Source organism: Onychostoma macrolepis, chromosome 25 (assembly GCF_012432095.1).
Source record: "Onychostoma macrolepis isolate SWU-2019 chromosome 25, ASM1243209v1, whole genome shotgun sequence".
NCBI classification, from domain to species: Eukaryota; Metazoa; Chordata; class Actinopteri; order Cypriniformes; family Cyprinidae; genus Onychostoma; species Onychostoma macrolepis.
In genome coordinates this window covers 2,497,145-2,519,263 of record NC_081179.1, presented here as the reverse complement: position 1 = coordinate 2,519,263, position 22,119 = coordinate 2,497,145, and the positions used below count along the sequence as shown (strand labels likewise).

Here is a 22,119-nt window from a genome sequence, read left to right as displayed (position 1 = left end):
AAGGAGTGGCTCTGTAAGAAGTATATCAAGGTTCTGGCGTGGCCTAGCCAGTCTCAGACCTAAACCCAATAGAGAATCTTTGGAGGAGCTCAAACTCCGTGTTTCTCAGCGACAGGCCAGAAACCTGACTGATCTAGAGAAGATCTGTGTGGAGGTGGGCCAAAATCCCTCCTGCAGTGTGTGCAAACCTGGTGAAAAACTACAGGAAACGTTTGACCTCTGTAATTGCAAACAAAGGCTACTGTACCAAATATTAACATTGATTTTCTCAGGTGTTCAAATACTTATTTGCAGCTGTATCATACAAATAAATAGTTAAAAAATCATACGTTGTGATTTCTGGATTTTTTTTTTTAGATTATGTCTCTCACAGTGGACATGCACCTACGATGACAATTTCAGACCCCTCCATGATTTCTAAGTGAGAGAACTTGCAAAATAGCAGGGTGTTCAAATACTTATTTTCCTCACTGTATATCAGAAAATACAGTCAACAGACAGAAAAAAAAAAATGTTTATCATGCTTTTAGAAGTAAAATGTTAAATATATACCATAAGAATGATATATTCAGAAAATAAAATAAAAAACCTCAGTAAAATCCTACAGAATATACAGTGGTGGCCAGAATTATTAGTATAATAACTGTGGCAACGTCTCCGAGACACTTCAAGGACCCCATCCCGCAAAGCTACCGTTTTAGACACTTAAATAAAAATGCAAATACACTTCCATAATGTACTTAAAGTGATTTATTTTTGCACACTAATTTTGTACTTATACTAAAAATGATCCTTTAGTACTTCTTAAGATAAATTTAAGATCATCTAAGTGTACTCAACTGTGCTATTTTAAGACACCATGAATATGAACTAAAATGCACTTTTAAGATAGTATCTCTTTAAAAAATGTATTTAGTTACCACTTGTAGCACACTTGAGTGTACTAAAGGTGGGTTCAAGTGTGCTACAAGTGGTAACTAAATACAGGTGCATCTCAATAAATTAGAATGTTGTGGAAAAGTTCATTTATTTCAGTAATTCAACTCAAATTGTGAAACTCGTGTATTAAATAAATTCAATGCACACAGACTGAAGTAGTTTAAGTCTTTGGTTCTTTTAATTGTGATGATTTTGGCTCACATTTAACAAAAAACCAACAAATTAGAATACTTCATAAGACCAATAAAAAAAAAAACATTTTTAGTGAATTGTTGGCCTTCTGGAAAGTATGTTCATTTATTGTATATGTACTCAATACTTGGTAGGAGCTCCTTTTGCTTTAATTACTGCCTCAATTCGGCGTGGCATGGAGGAGATCAGTTTGTGGCGCTGCTGAGGTGGTATGGAAGCCCAGGTTTCTTTGACAGTGGCCTTCAGCTCATCTGTATTTTTTGGTCTCTTGTTTCTCATTTTCCTCTTGACAATACCCCGTAGATTCTCTATGGGATTCAGGTCTGGTGAGTTTGCTGGACAGTCAAGCACACCAACACCATGGTCATTTAACCAACTTTTGGTGCTTTTGGCAGTGTGGGCAGGTGCCAAATCCTGCTGGAAAATGAAATCAGCATCTTTAAAAAGCTGGTCAGCAGAAGGAAGCATGAAGTGCTCCAAAATTTCTTGGTAAATGGGTGCAGTGACGTTGGTTTTCAAAAAACACAATGGACCAACACCAGCAGATGACATTGCACCCCAAATCATCACAGACTGTGGAAACTTAACACTGGACTTCAAGCAACTTGGGCTATGAGCTTCTCCACCCTTCCTCCAGACTCTAGGACCTTGGTTTCCAAATGAAATACAAACCTTGCTCTCATCTGAAAAGAGGACTTTGGACCACTGGGCAACAGTCCAGTTCTTCTTCTCCTTAGCCCAGGTGCTGTCGTTGTCTGTGGTTCAGGAGTGGCTTAACAAGAGGAATACGACAACTGTAGCCAAATTCCTCGACACGTCTGTGTGTGGCGGCTCTTGATGCCTCGACCCCAGCCTCAGTCCATTCCTTGTGAAGTTCACCCAAATTCTTGAATCGATTTTGCTTGACAATCCTCATAAGGCTGCGGATCTCTCGGTTGGTTGTGCATCTTTTTCTTCCACACTTTTTCCTTCCACTCAACTTTTTGTTAACATGCTTGGATACAGCACTCTGTGAACAGCCAGCTTCTTTGGCAATGAATGTTTGTGGCTTACTCTCCTTGTGAAGGGTGTCAATGATTGTCTTCTGGACATCTGTCAGATCAGCAGTCTTCCTCATGATTGTGTAGCCTAGTGAACCAAACTGAGAGACCATTTTGAAGGCTCAGGAAACCTTTGCAGGTGTTTTGAGTTGATCAGCTGATTGGCACGTCACCATATTCTAATTTGTTGAGAGTGAATTGGTGGGTTTTTGTTAAATGTGAGCCAAAATCACCACAATTAAAAGAACCAAAGACTTAAACTACTTCAGTCTGTGTGCATTGAATTTATTTAATACACGAGTTTCAATTTGAGTTGAATTACTTTTCCACGACATTCTAATTTATTGAGATGCACCTGTAAATTTTTTTAAATACAGAGATAGTATCTTAAAAGTGCATTTTAGTTCATATTCATGGTGTCTCAAAATAGCACAGTTGAGTACACTTAGATGATCTTACGTTTATCTTAAGAAGTACTAAAGGATCATTTTTAGAATATTAAGTACAAAATTAGTGCGCAAAAATAGAGCACTTTAAGTACATTATGGAAGTGTACTTGTTTTCACCTGAGATAAATAGATTTTCTTTATCAATTAACTTCTGTTGACTAAATTAAATCAACATTTGGTGTGACCATCCTTTGCATGTAAAGCAGATTTTGCCCTCGGTGCACTTTCTCAGGTAGCTTTGAAGGTAGGTTTCTTGAAGCGTTTTCTTCATGTCACTCCAGACAGATGATGATCAGATCAGATGTCTGTGTGGAGCACAGCCTGTTGTCAGACAAAACTCTCACTGGATTATTACAATTAATGGCAAAATGAATGTTTGGACATGTAAACTGATATTTCCTCCGGACACACTACAGCAAAAGATATATATTTTTTAGCTGGTGAAAATACTAGTGTTCTAATAATTTTGGCCACCACTGTAGATGGGGGGGAAAAAACTGGTAAGTTTGGTGTATGTAAGTACTGCTGAAGTGAAAAGGTCTGATTTGTAATTGAAATCTACATACACAAGTAAATAAAGTCCAATAAAATGAACACTTAAACACTTAGCCTAAAATAAGTCAATTTACTTGGAAAAAAAATAACCCAAAACCTCAAAACCGATGCATGAAAAAACAATTGTTTTGCATAGAAGCATATAACAGTCTACAAATGGTAAAGTATTTACAATAATCCATTTACAGCCAACTGAATTAAATTGAAAAGCTGTTTGGGTTTATTTCAGGGCGGCGGACCTGCTTTAATATTGACACCAGACATGCAAAAATCATCAAGGGTTCGAAGGAGGCTCAGTTTGGATATACTGTTCAACAACACGAGGCAGACGGGCAGAAATGGTAAGACTGCATCTCCAGAAACTAATCTGTAAAGATCATCCAGAGCGAAAACCAGCTCTGTATGAAAACTATATTCCCAGTTTGAGTTTCATATGCCTGAGAAAACATTCCCAAATGAACATTTTACAGCTCTGATGTTGCTCTTTCATACCTCGTGAGATGTAATGGAGTTCGCAGCCATGTTTCACTGAAGAATCAACATCGTTACAGATGTTTCTTCTAAAATGTGTGAAGAATTAAAAAAAAAAAAAGACACAAATGAGTCAAGAGTTGTCACACAGTACGAGTACAGAACTCTAAAACGAATGTGGAGCTGCTCTGACCATTTGATGAGAAATGTTTGAGTTCATATAGAGATCTCTGACTTTCACATCTTGGCACATCTAAGCACAGTTTGACTTTTTCCTTAAGGAGAAACTTCTTTATTTGCTTTCTCTCATGGCTGCCTTGAAGAAACAACCGAGACATTTTAGAGAAAAGCAGATCTTCAGCAATAATCTTCTCCTTGCATAGTTTCATCCATCATTTTTTTTCCCAATGAAATACTGTTGTGAAATGCAATCGTGCTCATGGTTCTGCTGTCTGCTGGCTAACACACAGTCTCAGAATCGACCTTGAAACTCTCCCAGCAGGAAGATGTATCGCTCTCACTGAAGTAAATCAAACTGTGGTTCTCCCGATGCAACATACTTCAGTTGCATCTGCACAAATTCGTGGGAAATTAAACAAGCAATGAACAAAACCATTCACAATGACAACCAACAACAACATAGTAGCAAGTGAGTCATAGTGTGGACACATACTCCCGGTTTCACAGACCAGGCTTAAGTTTAGTCCCAGACTAAAATGTTAGTCTGAGCTGTTTCAACTGAAAGATTTTTGCAATGACTGATCTTAAAATATATCAGTGCCTTTGTTTTGTTTCAAGATGCACACCAGTAATGTTTTTTCCTAAGCACGTTTATAAAAATTACTTGAATGTCCTAATTGATCTATATGGCCTAATCCTGGCTTAGTCTAAACCAGGGTTCCTCAAATCTTACCCTGGAGGTCCAATCCACTGCAGAGTTTAGCTCCAACCCTGATCAAACTCATCTGTCTGTGATTTTCTAATGATCCTGAAGACATTGATTAGCCTGTTCAGGTGTGTTTGATTAGGGTTACAGCTAAACTCTGCAGGAAAGTGGATCTCGAGGTCCAGATTTGAGGAGCCCTGAACCCTGTCTGTGAAACCGGGCCTTAGTCTTACAGTTTCAGTGAACTATAAGGATTATAATTCATAGAAAGTCAAGAATGTTTACAGATGCATTAGTGGTGGTGCTGCTCATTCTATAGCGCTATTTTTGCAAACAAAGTGAGGTTAGTCAATAGAAACCATATTTTCCAAAAAGGAAACACTATATAAATATTTACTTTTTTTCAGTCTACATGTCAATAGCATTTCTTAATCATTTTTAATTTAAAATGTTTATTCTACACCACAAAAGCGTGTAATTTAAAATTTGATTGCATTAATTCTCCAATATTTCCACCCGATTTATTATTGGTCAGGCAAACAGACAAGTCCCGCCCCAAAATCACATGATTGGTTGACTACGAAGTTGACGGATTTTGAAAGCAACGCAATGTTTCAGTTTTTCACTCTTTATGTGACTCTATGTGAGAAACTATATATACTAATTTACATAAAGTGCTGTCAAATGATTAATCGCGATTAATCAAAGTTTTTGTTTGCATAATATATGTGTGTGTTCTGTATATATACATTTATTATGTATATATAAATACACACACATACAGTATATATTTTGTAAATATTTACATGCATTTACATGTTTATGTTTATATTCATATAATTTATATTATAAATAAATATATTTAATATATATATACATAACATATTTTTCTGAAATATATACATGTGTGTGTATATATATATATACGTAATAAATATAAACAGCATACATGCATATATTATGTAAACAAAAACCTTTATTTTGGATGCGATTAATCACGATTAATCGTTTGACAGCACTACAATATTAAATCAGATTTCGGTAGACCACAATGTTAAACATACATTTTAGGACCAGGTGCATGTATAATTGCTGCCGTGCAGAATATGACGTCATAAGCAAGTAATGACATTACTGTAACCCAGCCAGACTTTACCGTAACTTATGTTAAAGCTAATCAATTAGCCCTAAACATTACATGCTCACAGTTTACAGCCTTTAAAACACAGGGTATTGTTTTTGACTCATAAAAGCCCAGGTACACAAAAGAATACACATCATTAACCAAACTCCCACGGCACCAAAACCACCGAATCCAGACGTCAGCTTCCTGTTGTTTAATCCTGAGGTTTGTCATCACTGATGGAGAACTCGTGGTCCCCCAGCATTGAGAAACCTGGGGGCCTTTGATGTGCACAGGTAAATAAGTGGAAAGTATTTGCACTTGTCTCGACCCGTCTGCGAGCGCAAGCTCTGGAAAGTATGTGTTTTGTGGCTTGTAATTCCCAAACCCCCTCCTGTGCATCCCATCGCAAGACAAACCGTGTGGCGCACGCTTCCCTCTGGAATGCGATTTACTGCACAGAATCGAGAGGAATTCTGTTTTTCCATTTCTGCAGAATGTCACTTAAAATCAAAGGGACTGTTTTGCTTCATGCACTACTTCATAAAATATTTTAGCTCTTAAAAACACATGCATCTAAAATGATTCTGTTAAGTTTTGCACACTTTTCAAAAAATGACCCCCTGTTGATTTAGTCAAGGTCTGAGTGCATCCTGTTTACATGCAGGAGTGACTGGATGCTTTGTTAAATTCCACCAAATAAAAAGCACCTCTTTTACATAGATGAATAGTTCACCAAAAAATTTGATGAAATTTGATGAAAAAGTACTCACTCTCAGGGCATCCAAGATGTAGATGAGTTTGTTTCTTCATCAGATTTGTAGAAATGTAGCATTGCATCACTTGCTCACCAATGGATGTGAATGGGGGCCGTCAGAATGAGTCCAAACAGCTGATAAAAACATCACAATAATCCACACCACTCCAGTCCATCAGTGAACAACTTGAGAAGTGAAAAGCTGTGTTTGTAAGAAACAAAAAAATGGGGTCAGAGAAATAAATTTGAATTAATTTTATTTTTCTGACCCCATTTTAAGCATAAACACACTTCATTTTGTTATTTTCTTAGAAAACCAAACTTTATATATTAAGTAATTTTTCTTTTCAAGTATGTGCATCTTATGCAATATTTGTACTGGAAAACAAGACAAAAATACCAAGTTAGAAAATCTTTTTTTTTTTTTTTTTTTTAAAAGAGTCTCCTGTTTCATATAAAAATACATCACATTACGGTCATAAAATGGGCTGACATTAATGGTAAACACTAAAAAAAGTACTAGTCGCTGATTCTGTTTCAGTGACACATTTCCTCAACGTAACTCATGAGCTTAAATGAAGAATGTGTAGTACTTTAGGGATATTGGTATCCACATGTCAACATGTTCCGATATGCAAGATTAAGAACAACATCAGTCTATATTTCAGCTGGGTTTCTAGCTAATGTCATCAGCAGATGCTTTTATCAGAAGTGACACACAGTACAATTATTTCAACTCCTGAAAGAACGTGAAGTGGCTTTGCACCCAATTCCGATTAGTTTTTGAAATCCAATATTTAGGGCTGACCGTCTGCACCGTCACTGTGCTGAAATTGGATATCCAGGATATTACAACTAATACTAATCTGATTGTACTGTTTAGACTGAAATGCATTTCTAAAATTCCAATTTTAATCAGATTTCAGACCACATACAAATACGGTTTGGATTGGGTTTGTAAGAACTATGGATTTCGCACAGTTTTTGCGGTTCAGACAGCAACGAACTAAACAGATTTGAGTCGGACATGGGAAAATTCACTTAAAATGAATTGAACATGCTGTTAGCCTTCATTTGCACACACTGTCTGCATTGTTTTAGTTGTTTTTTAAAAAACTGTTTGATTCCCAGTAAATGCAATGTAATTTGCTTTGGATAAAATAAATACATCTAAATGCAAATAGTGCAAACTTTTGTGAACAAGGTGCATACTATAATGAGCCTCATTTGCATTGCAAGTTCATGTGTTTGTGCTATAAAAAAGATACATGCTTTGTCTTGATCTGAATCTAATTATTCGTAATACGCAATCCGAGCCAGCACTACCACTGGCTTAGCTCGCTAGCTTTATTAGATTAATTTAAATAACATAATAAAATATCCATATTTCCATTCCGGAGATAAGTGCTTTCCACGTTGAAGACATTCAACACATTTCTACGAACATATTCAGGTGTGGTTTACTGCTAACTAGTGAAACACATTGATATGATAAGCCACGCCTCAAAATGGAAACATTGTGCATTATGAGCGAGTTTGTAGCTTAATTCACTATATTTTATATAGTTTGACTGCTGCAATTCAGTTGGTGACAGTTCAAGAGGAAATCAGTTGAAAGCATCCAGTCATCTCATACCATTCAAGTGGACGTTAAATTTATCAGTATATATTGTAATAAATATTTGAAAAATGATTGTTGCATCTGATTGATAAACAATGTAAAAAGGAGCAAATGGGAGAAGCAGATCAACACAAAATTCAGTGCTTTGAAAGCTAATCTGTCAGAGTGAATACAAGCCTTTGCACTGTTTCTCCACCATTTTGCAATCATATAGTTTACTGCTAACCCAAAATATCATTGTAGGATAAAATTTACTCTTTCATTACAGTGTGGAAAACCCAAACAAACTCCCAACCTAATAAAATACATATGACTGGATGGATTCACAGAGCAATTAATGTGTTAGCTTCCATCACAATGTAAATAGAAGGCTAAATTATAGCATACAGGATTAGAAAATTAGTAAACAAATTCTGAACTATTCATTTAAGAGTATGCTGGGATACTTTAGCCCCCGGTTTCACAGACAAGGCTTAAGCTAGTACCAGATTAAATGCTTGTTTGAGCTGTTTCAACTGAAAATATCTTGCTCTGACATATCTTAAAATATGTCAGTGCCATTGTTCCGTCTCAAGATGGACACCTGTAACGTTTTATTCTAAGGCATTTTTATAAAAGCTGCTGATAGCACACGTATATCTCGAAGACTTCTATTTTTCGTCTGCAAGACGTATGTTTGCTCATCTACAATACATCTATGGGACGTTTCCTTTTAGATGTCAAATAGACGTCTATTAGATGTCTTTAAGATGTTTATGATTTAGAATGTATGTAAAACTGATATCTTACAGACGTATGTCAGATGTTTGTACACAGCAGATGCTTTCCAGATCAAGAGATCTTTAACAGATAATCTTGCAGACATGTGTGTGCTATCTGGGTTAATTTAACTAAGGCCTAGTCCTGGCTTAAGCTAAGCCCCGTCTGTGAAACCGGGCCTAGGTTGAATAGGGTGAGAAAGAGACTATTCAAATGGTCTGTCATCCTTTAAGATGTTGAGCTTCAATTTATTCTAAAAGCCCTGGCATGGTGCATTAGCATCGGATGGCTTGGAAAAACGTTTGACGTTCCTCAAATAACTTTGCCTCAGGATAGACTAAACCTTCACTACGGGTGCCAAAGAGTAACAGTACATTCCAATAATGACTGACGTTCAGAAAGTGGTGCATTGTGGGAACTAAGAGGGCTGCACATCACGAAAACAAATGCAATCTGTCATGTGACTTAAAGCAAAAACAAATTCTACTATGATACACTGAGAAAAAAAAACAAAAACAAAAAAACAAACAAAAAAAGAAACCGGTAATTTTCACTCAAAATTTGCTAGTAAATTTCACAAACAATTACAAAGAAACGGCAAGAAACACACTAAATTAATTTTTAACAGTGAAAGTGCCCAAAACCTCTATAAAACCATCAAACTAGACCATCCTAACTAGTGAAAACCACCCTGATGTCCAGTTAAAACCACCAAACCACTTTAGACTGGTTTATTCCGGGTTTTTATTTTTTTTTCGTACTGACAATATGAGCACAAATTGACTGACAGCAATGTTTTTGATTCAAGATTGTAGGTAAAACCATCAAACTATACCATCCTGACTGAAAACCACTTTATCGGCCAGTTAAGACCAACAAACCACCTTAGACTGGTTTATGCTGTTTATTTCCATTTTGACAACATGACAAGAGCACAAATTGACATTTCTGTGATTCAAAACACACGGCTGTAGGTCGCAGTGGCAGTGGAGGAATGTAAACATTGCCATGGATGGATTTCACAGGCCAAACTCTGGGATGCGGTTTGTCGTCGCAGTTCTAAACGTCTTGATCTTAATGTGAACAGCATTACCGAGTTTGCTGTTGGTTTCTGGTATTGGCTCCGTCTCAGATGTACCTCAGAAGCTGGAAAAACCTGCTTAGCAGTTCCCTGCTGCTGGGCTCGTGTTGCGTTTTCCTCCTATCAGGGAGTGAATGACTTCGACTGGAGCTCTGGAACGCAGCTGGAATGTTGAACTTGTGATCCCGTTTGTGTTTCTCATAAAATGGCTGTTTGGAGTCATCTGCTACTGTTCACCAATTTATTCCCAATATTTTTCTTAAATAAAAAAAACAATTAAAGCTGTAATTGTGCAGTAGAAAAACCAAATATGCCAAACTAGATTTTAATAAAGCATGATGCATAATGGAAGTTTACATCAAACAATTAACCCTGATCAAATAATGCATGTTGTATAAGTATTTGAGGATTAATATTCTTGTATTTCAGGCTCCTGGTCGGAGCTCCCTTTGAGAGCAGCGGTGAACACCAGACAGGTGACGTCTACAGATGTCCACTAAACGGCAAACCCCGCACAAACTGCACACGACTGCATTTAGGTATCATATCACCTGTCTGACGCCTCAATATTAACTCTTTCCTTGCCAGCATTAAAAAAAAAAAAGTTGCCAGCCACTGCCAGCATTTTTAATCATTTTCACAAAAATGTCATGGCCCCCAGAATATTTTTTAGGAATATCTGAACATGCAATATGCCAAAATAAAGAACAGAGCCTCTGCTTTCAAACTGTTTTATTCTAGCTTCATGCATTCTTTTTTACAAACAGTTGAATGTGGATAAGTTTCATTAAAAAAAGCAAACATTTTGAACAAAAATCACGTTTTGTCAAAAAGTGCATCTGGATCAGTTTCAGAATGATGATAAAAAAATTGAATAAAAATAATAGATAAATAAAAAAATATAATTTCCATCAACACTCCCAAATCTTCAGTCCTAAACCACTTCCTGGATTGACATTTCATTTGGTAACATTAGGCAGTTTTAATTTGCATGCTGTTTAATGTTTGACGATCACATTATTTTACATATGCATCTGCTTTCATACGCAATAAATTGTTTCTGCTTCTTCTTCCATATGTTTTGATCCAGAGATTCAGTATAGTGCAGTCAAACGATTAATCGCGATTAATCGCATCCAAAATAAAAGTTTTTGTTTACATAATATATGTGTGTGTACTGTGTATATTTATCATGTGTATATATAGACACACATGCATGCATATATTTAAGAAAAATTTTATATTTCTATATTAAATATATTTCTATATTAAATATATTTCTATATAATATAAATTATACAAATATAAATATATACATGTAAATATTTTCTAAATATATTCTGTATGTGTGTGTATTTATATATATGTAATAAATATACACAGTACACACACATATATTACATAAACAAAAACTTTTATTTTGGATGCGATTAATCGCGATTAATCGTTTGACTGCACTCTTTCAGAAGATGTGTAATAGCACCTCCTACCGTATATCACTGAAAGTATGGAAAGCTGAAAAATTCTGTCAATGGCAGGGAAAGACTTAAGCTTAAAAAAGGTGTAATGAAACAAAACATTTTGTAATTTTGCTCTCCGTTCGGCTGTTTTTAAGAAAAGGTATCCCTGAACAACGTGTTTGAACGCAAAGAGAAAATGAGGTTGGGAATGACTCTCACCTCCAACCCAAAAGACAACAGCTTTGTGGTAATATGCTTAATGCCAAAAAAACAAACAAAAAAAACATTATTTTTCATAAAAATGCGGAAGTAAAATGGCTCATGAATTCCGTTTCATGCTGACTGTGTTTTAGGCATGTGGGCCGCTGTGGTCATACGAGTGTGGAAGTTCCTACTACAGCACAGGCATCTGTTCAAGAGTCAACAGCAGCTTCGACTTCACACACAGCATCGCTCCAGCCTTTCAAAGTAAAGCCAAACTCTTCACTGATGAAGCTTCTTCTCATTAAGGATTGCAGATCACATGCATATTGACAGCAGCAGTTTCTCCACAGGATGCGAGACCTACATGGACATAGTGATTGTGTTAGATGGATCCAACTCCATCTACCCCTGGTATGAGGTTCAAGATTTCCTGATTAATGTGCTACAGAAGTTTTACGTCGGTCCAGGACAGATCCAGGTGCGTCTGAATTACGACCTGGAAAATCAGTTTTGGACTGTTCTGACTTTGATTTATGCACTGTTTGGATTATACAATACACCACTGTACTCCTGAGGCTCAGGAACTCGTCAAACAGTGTAAACTAATCTGATCATACAGAATTATTAATAGAATATTAATTAAAATCACTCAGAACACCCTGCCATGTTGCATTGTAGAAATACATAGATATATTTTGAATATTTTCTAGCAATTATTTTTTTTTTTGGTTTGATGCATTACAGTTGAACAACAGAATTTAACAAGAATATGAGTTATCTCACCAGGTGTTGTGTCTTGTTGTCCAGGTTGGGGTGGTCCAGTATGGTGCGAGAGTGGTGAACGAGTTTCGGCTGGATGATTTCCGTACGGTTGAAGAGGTTGTAGCGGCAGCTAAGAATATCGACCAGCGAGGCGGCGAGGAAACACGCACGGCTCTCGCGATCAGCGAGGCTCGGTACAGTGGCGTGTTTGTGTTTGTCTGCTATTCACTAACTTTCACTAACTATGCATCATTATTTACAATGGAATATATGGAAGCTTATTTACGCTATGGAATAAAAATTTATACATACAGTATATATATATATATATATATATATATATAAAAGCGACTTTATCTCATAAGTTGTTGTTTTTTTTTCTCAGAATTGCAAGTTCATATCCCACAATTGTAAGATATAAACTCTCAATTGCGAATTTGGTGACACTTTATTTCGATGGTCCCTTTTGAACATTAACTTTGCACTTACGTGTCAACAAACTTTCAGTAGAGTATTAGTAGTCCATCTGATTAATATCTTAACAGTGATAGTCTCCCAAACAGATAATCTACACTGTAAAAAAAATTCTGTAGTTTTTACAAAATCATTTTGGCAGCTGTGGTTTTTGGCCAGAAAAACTGCAGACACATTTACGTCCAAAAACGGTATATTTTACAGTATAAAACTGTAATTTACAAAAAAGAAAATTTGAATGTAAACCAATAAATTCAACAACGCATACTGCTTTACTTTTAACACACTGACAACCACCATAATAATGCAGGTGGTAAAAGAGAAAGCCACATGAAGAATCAAAGCTCATCACAAGTAGCTTCACCACAAGCAGAAGTATATACTAATATACAGAAGGTGCAAAGAAGTCAAGAAGTCATTCATGCAAACACCAAACACCATCACGGTAACACACATGATACTTAAATAATGCAATAAACTTTCATTAAACAACAGAAGATGTAACATAAAGCCCAAATGTACATAACTGATAACAAACACTATAAAAAAAAAAAAAAAACATGATTATCTAAACAAAATACTTTCAAATGTGGAGTGTCACGCAGGGAATTCTGGGAATATCGGTTTACAGTTTTTGACTGTAAATTTTACATTGATTTGTTGTTTTTGCTTCTAAAAACTGTGCAATTAACAGCATTTTACTGTAAAATTACATGAAATGTCTGGTTAGATCTTTTACAGTTTTTCCCTGTATATAGTATAATATAACTTATTGTTAACCTATTAACAGTTTTTTTCTGTAGCGTTTTTACAAAATTCTACAGTTAAAATTACAATAATTTTTTACAGTGTACTGACTATAAGTAACTTGTCAACTTATTTTAACCCTAACCCTACCAATCTACTTATACTGTACTAACACTCTAATGAGAGTTAGTATATACTGTATGTAGGTGCAACGTAACTTATAGTCAACAGAATGTGTTAAAGGGACCATCAAAATAAAGTGAAACCGCAATTTACATCTAGACTAAACTTCAGTTTACATTTCGCAATTCTGACTTTTTCTAGCTACAGAATAAAAAAAATTAAAAAGAAATGGCACTTGTGACTTTTTATCTCACACTTCTGACATTTTTTCAAATTCTTACTCTACAACACGCAATTCTGTTTCTCCCCCAAAATGTTTAGTCACCTCACCTGAGCACATTCTGATAACTTCTTTCTGAGAAAAAAAGTCCAAATTGCCAGATGTAAAGTCTTAATTCTGAGAAAGAAAGTCAGAATTGTGAGACATAAACTCACAATTGTCTTTATTATATGTTTGTATTCCGGCAGAAATAAGCTTTCATTCAACTCAAATTGCAATTGGAGTCAAGATGTTTTGCAATTGCATAAATCACACTAAAATGGAGATTAATTTTGGATAAACTCATAAAATACACAAATTATGTTAAACCGACAAATTCTTTTAAAAATTGCATCTCATTGAATTGAAACTCAACTGGAGTAAAAACAGAGCTGAAACAATGTGTGATTCACTTGTTTTCACTTTTTCACTTTCAACAAAATGTACATGTTCACATTGCTGGGTAGTAACTGATTATGTAATCTGGATTACATAATCAGATTCCATAAATTAAGTACTTGTAATTAGATTATATTACATTTTAAAACACTCTTTGGAAGGCTTCCATCCTTCATACACATTGCACATTAATGTTATTTCTTACTGCCAACCTTTTTTTTTGTCAGCCGAACCTCTTTCACCTAATATATTTACTTGATGTCCCCTGAGATTTTAAATTATAAATTCATAATTAAGTAAAACATTAGCATGTTCAAGGTTCTCTGATGTTGGTTAATCATCACATGACATTCAAGTTAACAAATAAAATATTTCATCTTTTTTAGTAAGAGTTTTATTCTAACTGTTGTCTTTTTACAATTATTTATTTTAATTTTACAGTTTTATGATTGAATTATTTATTAGCTTTTCGTTAAACTCGCAAACCCCAGTTTTGGAAACCGTTTAATGCACTTCATGTTGTTAATAACAAGAAATATTTTCTTTCTTTTTGTATTTTTATATCAGTATAGTACAAGGTTATCCTATTTAAATCAATGATATAAAAAATAAGTAGGTCAATATAAAAGTAGTTTGATTATATTACCTAAAATACGTAATGTAATGGATTATGTTACTAACTTCAATTTTTGTTATATAATTTGGAATCAGTAACGGATTACAATTTGTAATAAATCTACCCAGCTCTACATGTACATGTCTTTGTATATGTATTTATAACAGAACACAAGCATTCAAACACGGAGGTCGCCCAGACGCCAAGAAAGTCATGATTGTCATCACTGATGGAGAATCGCACGACAGCCCAAACCTACGGAAAGTCGTGGAGGAAAGCGAGAAGGATAATATCACCTTGTACGGTATTGCGGTGAGTTAATGCCTGAGATGTGTTCTTCAGGTTTACTCTTCTCCGTCGGTCATGTGACTCAGATTCTTGAGTTGTGTTCAAACAGGTGCACAGGTCGAACAGGTGAACATAGTTCAGATATTTCAATTCCGTTCCAGGTTCTTGGCTACTATAATCGGCGAGGGATCAATCCTGAAGCTTTTCTGAGGGAAATCAAGTTCATCGCCACTGATCCTGAGGAGCACTTCTTCAGTGTCACTGATGAGTCTGCCCTCAAGGATATCGTTGATGCTCTGGGAGAGAAGATCTTCAGCTTGGAGGGTAGAACTCAATGAATACATATTAAACATAATCATAATCTCATATTTAAACCATATCCCACACAGCAACATGCTAAAAAAACATTCAGAAAACCCTAGCAACCACATAGCAACATAAGAACCACTCAGAACACCCTAGCAACTACATAGCAACATAAGAACCACTCGGAACACCCTAGAAACTGCATAGCAACATAAGAACCACTCAAAACAAACACCGTAGCAACCGCCAAGCGACATAAGAACCACTCAAAACAAACACTGTAGCAACCGCCAAGCGACATAAGAACCATTCAAAACACTGTAGCAACCACATAGCAACATAAGAACCACTCAGAACACCGTAGCAACCACATAGCAACATAAAAACAACTCAGAACAGCGTAGCAACCACCTAGCAACATAAGAACCACTCAGAACACCCTAGCAACCACATAGCAACATAAGAACCACTCAGAACACCCTAGCAACCACATAGCAACATAAGAACCACTCGGAACACCCTAGAAACTGCATAGCAACATAAGAACCACTCAAAACAAACACCGTAGCAACCGCCAAGCGACATAAGAACCACTCAGAACACTGTAGCAACCACATAGCAACATTAAAAACAACTCAGAACAGCGTAGCAACCGCCTAGCAACATAAGAACCACTCAGAACACCGTAGCTACCACATAGCAACATAAAAACAACTTAGAACACCTTAGTAACCACATAACAACATAAGAACCCCTTAGCAACTGAATAGCAACATAAGAACCACTCAGAACACCCTAGCAACCACATAGCAACATAAAAAAACAACTCAGAACACCTTAGCAACCACATAGCAACATAAGAACCCCTTAGCAACTGCATAGCAACATAAGAACCACTCAGAACCCCTTAGCAACCACATAACAACATAAAAACATTCAGAACACCCTAGCAACTAGCAACATATAAAAAATACTCAACACTAGCAACCAAATAGGAATGTGCTAAAACCCCCTCAGAACCACATAGCAACATCTAAAACTACTCAGAATACCCTAGCAACAACATAGCAACATAAAAAAAACATTCAGAACACCCTAGCAACTGCATAGCATTAGCACATTAGCATCACTGCAGTGATGTTTGCACAGCACCAGTTACCACAACAGTCTAGTTTTCTTAGTATTTTTGACTTTTCTGCAGGCACCAACCAGAACGGTACGGCCTTTGGTCTGCAGATGTCTCAAGCTGGATTCTCCTCACATATCGTAGAGGTGAGTGCGTCTCCATCCGTTCCAAACAGAAGAAATATAAATATTGACAACAGCGCTAATGTGCGGAGAATTATATTACGTTCTCAGCGAGGTGCATGAAATGCTGTTATTTTGCTCTTTGCACTCTGTGATTGAGTTTGACGCTCTTCCATTAGCCTGGAGCAGAAACGACAGAATCAGTCAAAATAAAGAGTCATTGAAAGAATGATTCGTTTACCGCTCAGTGCCCATGGGAAAACAAACCATAGGCACGTCCTTTTAGGACCCGACAGAAGCATGAAACTACGCTCTTTCAATTAAAATAAGGCTTGTTTATGTTTGAAGCCTTTCCACATGCTGTGAGCGGCATGAAAACAGTTTAGATCGTCTTCTGAGGGAAGACTATTTTCACGCCTTCCCTCTCGGATTGAGTAATCCCATGCAGGAGAGGGGTTTGAAGGTCTGGGGCTCCTTTTGTGTTAGATGAAGGACAACTTACCCAAAGAAAAATAACATTTTTTTCATAACTTTCACTGCTGGATTCCAGGAATCGCTCTTGACAGTGGCAATTTGAGATGCGAGATAACGTCTTGGAAAGTTTTTTTTTTTTTTTTTCCATTCTTGACTTCTCCGAGGGAACGAGGTCCAGAGAACACATATGGTTTTGTTGAATTAGGCTCCTAGAGAGAGGAACCCTCAACACAAACACTCTCACACGTGCCCTTGTGTTTTATGTGCACACTTGTACATGTGACTGTATTTGTAAAGGTCTTATTTGCTTGTGGCTGCAAATATTTTTAAAGGAATGACTTTGTTTTGTTTTATAAGGAAAAGAGTTCGGCGCCCATCAAGACTGCAATAAATAAAACCTAATCAGATGGAAATAAAACGTTTGGAAGTTGGTTTATTAGCTTGGGCCGCTGACATGGACATGGCATGCTAGATTTCACTGCTTTTGTTTCTAGAAAAACAAAAGCTTTTGAGGCCTAGAAAAACTCATACACTCTGTTCCAAAACATTGCTGTCAAATGTCTACATTAGTGAAATAGATGAAACTAAATAGAATCAAAAACGAAAATGAAATAAAATCTTGTAAGTGACTGATTTGGATCACTCAAAAGGCTTAGTGTGTCATACAATTACAATTGATTCCAATAGAGTTTGACATTAGCGCACAACGTGGTACTTCAGCATGCATTAAAATCCCCCCCCCCCCCAAAAAAAAACACAAATATTGAGTTAATATTAATGAAAACTCTAATAGTATATCACTGAAAATAACTGTATCATTTAAATATACGGGCACATTTCTTTTCACCCAAATTCCTTTAAAGAAATACTTATTTATAGGAATACATCAAAATATTTCAATGTAATAGTAAAATAATTTTTTTGTTTGTTTGTTTTACCTTTAATCTACTCCAAGCTGTCTCAGAAATTATTAGTTATTAGTGCTCAAAATGCTGAAATGGATCCATGTTCATGTTCACGTTGATGACAATAAAACATTCAGTCACTACATTAATTATCTTCTTTATGCGCCTGCAAAGAAAGAGTGCATAGCCACAATAACATCACATTTTAAATGGTAAAAGTTACCGAACTGCATTTAACTATTGAAACCACTACCAATTTGTTAAGACATGAATGGTTTTTACTCGTCAGAAAGTCAAAATGATGTTATTTCTGACTTTGCATCATTAAACCATTTCTAGATGGTTGCTAGGTGTTCTGGGTGGTTGCTAGTGTTTTCCTAAATAATCCACACAATTTGAGGCATTATTTCTTTCTTTCTTTAGCACAAAAGTTACATACTGAAGTTTAATACTCCGGATTAAGGGTTTGTTCAGGGGTTTGCCTTTGCAAGCCCCGCTAATAAAAAGCGAATGGAACAACGCACAGAGTGTATTGGAGAGAGTTTATTGTGCAAATGTGCCATGGAACTCTGTCAAAGTGTCCACGTCGACATTGCATGAGGAAAACTTTGGCAGTGAACGCAGCGAGTTTTAGGCCTCCAGTCAGACTCACAGATGACTGCTGCTCTCGCTCGCATGCATCCAGGATATCAAAGCCGGAGACTTTTCTGTCTGCTTAATCACAAAGGGTGGTCCAGATCCCTGACATGACCACCGTTTGTATGGAAAATATCTCTCCTGTGCATTTAACTGCAAATTGACTGAGTCTTCCTCTTGGAGAGTATGGTTTGTGTAGTATATAGTGGTGTTTGCTAAGCCAATTGTCACTATGAAGCTGTTCAGTTTATAGTCCAAACAGTAGAAGAGAACTTTTCTGGCTTTTTCAAGCCAGAGTTTCCCTTTGGGAATATCTAATACATTTTTAAAATAGTGGTTTTCTGTGGTTCATATTACTTCATAAGTCTTTCATGGTTTGCTATATGCTTGAAAACTCAGACATATCTAGCAACTTGTTGAAAATGTGTTCAAAACCTGGCGGGTATAAAATTTACATTTGAAGTATGATGCATGTTGGATAATTAAATTATTAAATGACTAAAAAACTGTGAAAAAATCTACTTAAACAGGGGAAAATGTGACACTTTTGAATTTGGGCCAGTAAGCAACCACACACTGTAAAATTTTAAGGCAACCAAACTTTTTTTACCAGCTTCAGCAGATTTTTTAGTTTTCTCAACTTGTCGTTTTAAGTTCATACAACAAAAATTTGAGATTCTCCTACAAAAATAAGTTGAGCAAACTCAAAAATCTGCTGAAGCTGGTAAAAAAAATGTTTTTTAAGTTCGCTCAACCTTTTTTTTTTTTTTTACAGTGCATAGCTACACCTTAGCAACACACTCAAAACTACTCCAAGCAGTCACCCAAAATGGCATAGAAACGTTAAAACCCCTTCAGAACTGCATAGCAACTCCCTAGCAACTCCCTAACACCCAGAACAACTTCGTTGTAACAGAGTTGCTATTGTTAAAAAACTAAAACTTAAAATAAAAAAAAACTGAAAAAATTGAAATAAAGCCGAAATAAAATAAAATGTCAATATTAGATGGAAAAACTTAAAAGAGAATCTTTCTATCTTAAAGATAGAAATGCTGCATTGGTGACAACCTGAAATTACTGAAAGTACTAAAATGACTAAACCTAAAACTTAAATAAAAACAAATGTAAGCTAAACAGAAATATATATATATTTTAAAAACTAATAAAATAGACAAATAACCTTAACAGAATTACTACAAATTGAAAATATAAAAATTAAAGCTAGTTTAAAATATTAATAAATACTGTAATAAAGGTAAAAATAAACAAATTTAAAAACCAAATTAATAAAATTGACAAAGCACATAAAATTACTACAAATTAAAGCTAATTTAGAATATGAATAAATACTGTAATATTAAATAAATTATACTAAAATAACACAATGCAACTGCGTAGAAACCCATTAAACCAACACTTTAGCAACTGCTTGCAATTCCCTTAACCTCTTACGACTTTCTAGCATTGTGCCGTTGAGGTTTGCATGGGGCATTAATACTGGACATTCAGTCTGACTGTGAATCAGAACTGGAGTAGGACTATACAGTATGACCAAGCGTATAGTGGTGGTATTGGTTGGGAATGGGCAGTTCCTTATGGATTTGAATACTAAAGTCCCAGATGTTAATGCAGTGCAGAGTTTTGGCAGGAGCTCTAGGATCGGTGCAGGAGAGGTTTGGCAAAACTCTCTGTTTGCATTCTCTATACCGCTGAAGTCACTGCCAGGCCATTACTCATCATCCCATAACACTCACCGAGTTCTCACTGCAGGTACATGAACCCAGATCTCTGATTCAACACTCTGTGGTTTATTCTCTTCCACTTATGACTGCATGTGCATTTCCTTTTCATAAAAGCACAATGGTTTATGATAAAAGTAAATGTAAACAGCTAAAAATACAAACCATTCTCTTAAAGGATGGGATTCTGGTTGGTGCCGTTGGGGCGTATGACTGGAACGGAGCTGTTCTTAAAGAGACCCGTCATGGTAAAGTCATCCCACCCAAGTCCTCGTACATGAAAGAGTTCCCAGAGGAACTGAAGAACCATGGAGCATATCTGGGTAAGAAACGTTTTTGGTTAGTACCAAATGAGGATCTGATTCCATGACTGACAAAAATGAATATATACTCACCCTCAAGTTCAAAAACGACTGACTTTCTTGTGTAGAACATAAAAGAAATAGTTCACTCTATTCTTTACCAGTTTCATTTATGCACGCACATATTAAAACGCACTAAATTAAGATGTGTTGCACCAGACTGGATGTCGATGAAACTAAACGGCATTGGTTTTTGCATGCATTGCTGTCAAAAATGACCCGCCAAGACTGAAAGGAAGGAATCATTAGGTACGGAAAGAAACATGTTCAATGAATAAAGACATCAATTTCAATCTGTTGCCACGCAAGCTATCATAGGTCCTACATATGTAGCATGGACTAATTTTAAGACATTTAAGGCTGCTTAACTAACCAGCACCAAAGTAGTAAGAAAATACATGTATTAATGCTTTTTTGAATTGTGTATTTTTTCCAAGCCAGTAGGCAATATTTATCATATTTACTGTTCGTATAATGTATAAAATTGACACTTGTTTCTAGGGTACATGGTGTCATCAGTCGTCTCGGCTCAACACGGTCAGCTGTACATCGCTGGAGCTCCTCGATTCAACCACACGGGGAAAGTCGTCATCTTCACACTGACCAACACCGGCAACCTCACCATGCTGTACTCACTCTACGGACAGCAGGTAAAGCCAAGTACACACTACACTTCCAAGTTTAAAAGACATGCTGTACATAGTACTTTGCAAAGATACTTGACATTAAATTAATAAATAAATATCTGTTTTGGCATATAAACATTAAAAATGTACTATTTTTTTGGAGTGGGGCCAGTGAAAATATTGGCAGACTAAGAAAAAATCCTTATTTTTGAACCATGCATGGCAGTACCATAATACTTTTTGGTACATTATGTAAGTGCCAAATTGTAACCACCTGCCTGTTGCTAAGATTTCTAGTGTGCACACTTGAGAGATACACGATAAATTGACAACGGCACAAAAAAGTGATTTTGGCATGCAAACTATTGGTAGATATTTATAGATATTTCATATAAGATTTAATGCCATGACAATAAATTTAAGATTTTCTACACCTATGTAATACACCTATGCCTTGGCAACAAACCGCAGAAACCCATGAAGTTGCAAGAATGAAAATGCCCATGAGTCAGTGCAAAAATAGCCTTGTTATAATGTCCTTCTCCATCATTTGATAAATTACTCCTGCCATTATCAGAACAAAATGTCCACAATCGCCTCTTTTAAACAACATTCCAT

General features: G+C 36.1%; 1 protein-coding gene across 1 annotated transcript in view; it reads left to right on the top strand.

Moving 5' to 3' along the window:
• Positions 1–22,119, top strand: part of itga11b (integrin, alpha 11b) — a 52,254-nt gene that overhangs the window by 8,521 nt on the left and 21,614 nt on the right. The window contains 11 exon segments of the mRNA XM_058766763.1: positions 3,405–3,516; positions 10,303–10,412; positions 11,489–11,580; positions 11,687–11,801; positions 11,888–12,015; positions 12,345–12,493; positions 15,085–15,229; positions 15,367–15,529; positions 16,713–16,783; positions 20,692–20,836; positions 21,377–21,525. Coding sequence (XP_058622746.1) covers positions 3,405–3,516; positions 10,303–10,412; positions 11,489–11,580; positions 11,687–11,801; positions 11,888–12,015; positions 12,345–12,493; positions 15,085–15,229; positions 15,367–15,529; positions 16,713–16,783; positions 20,692–20,836; positions 21,377–21,525 — 1,379 coding nt within the window.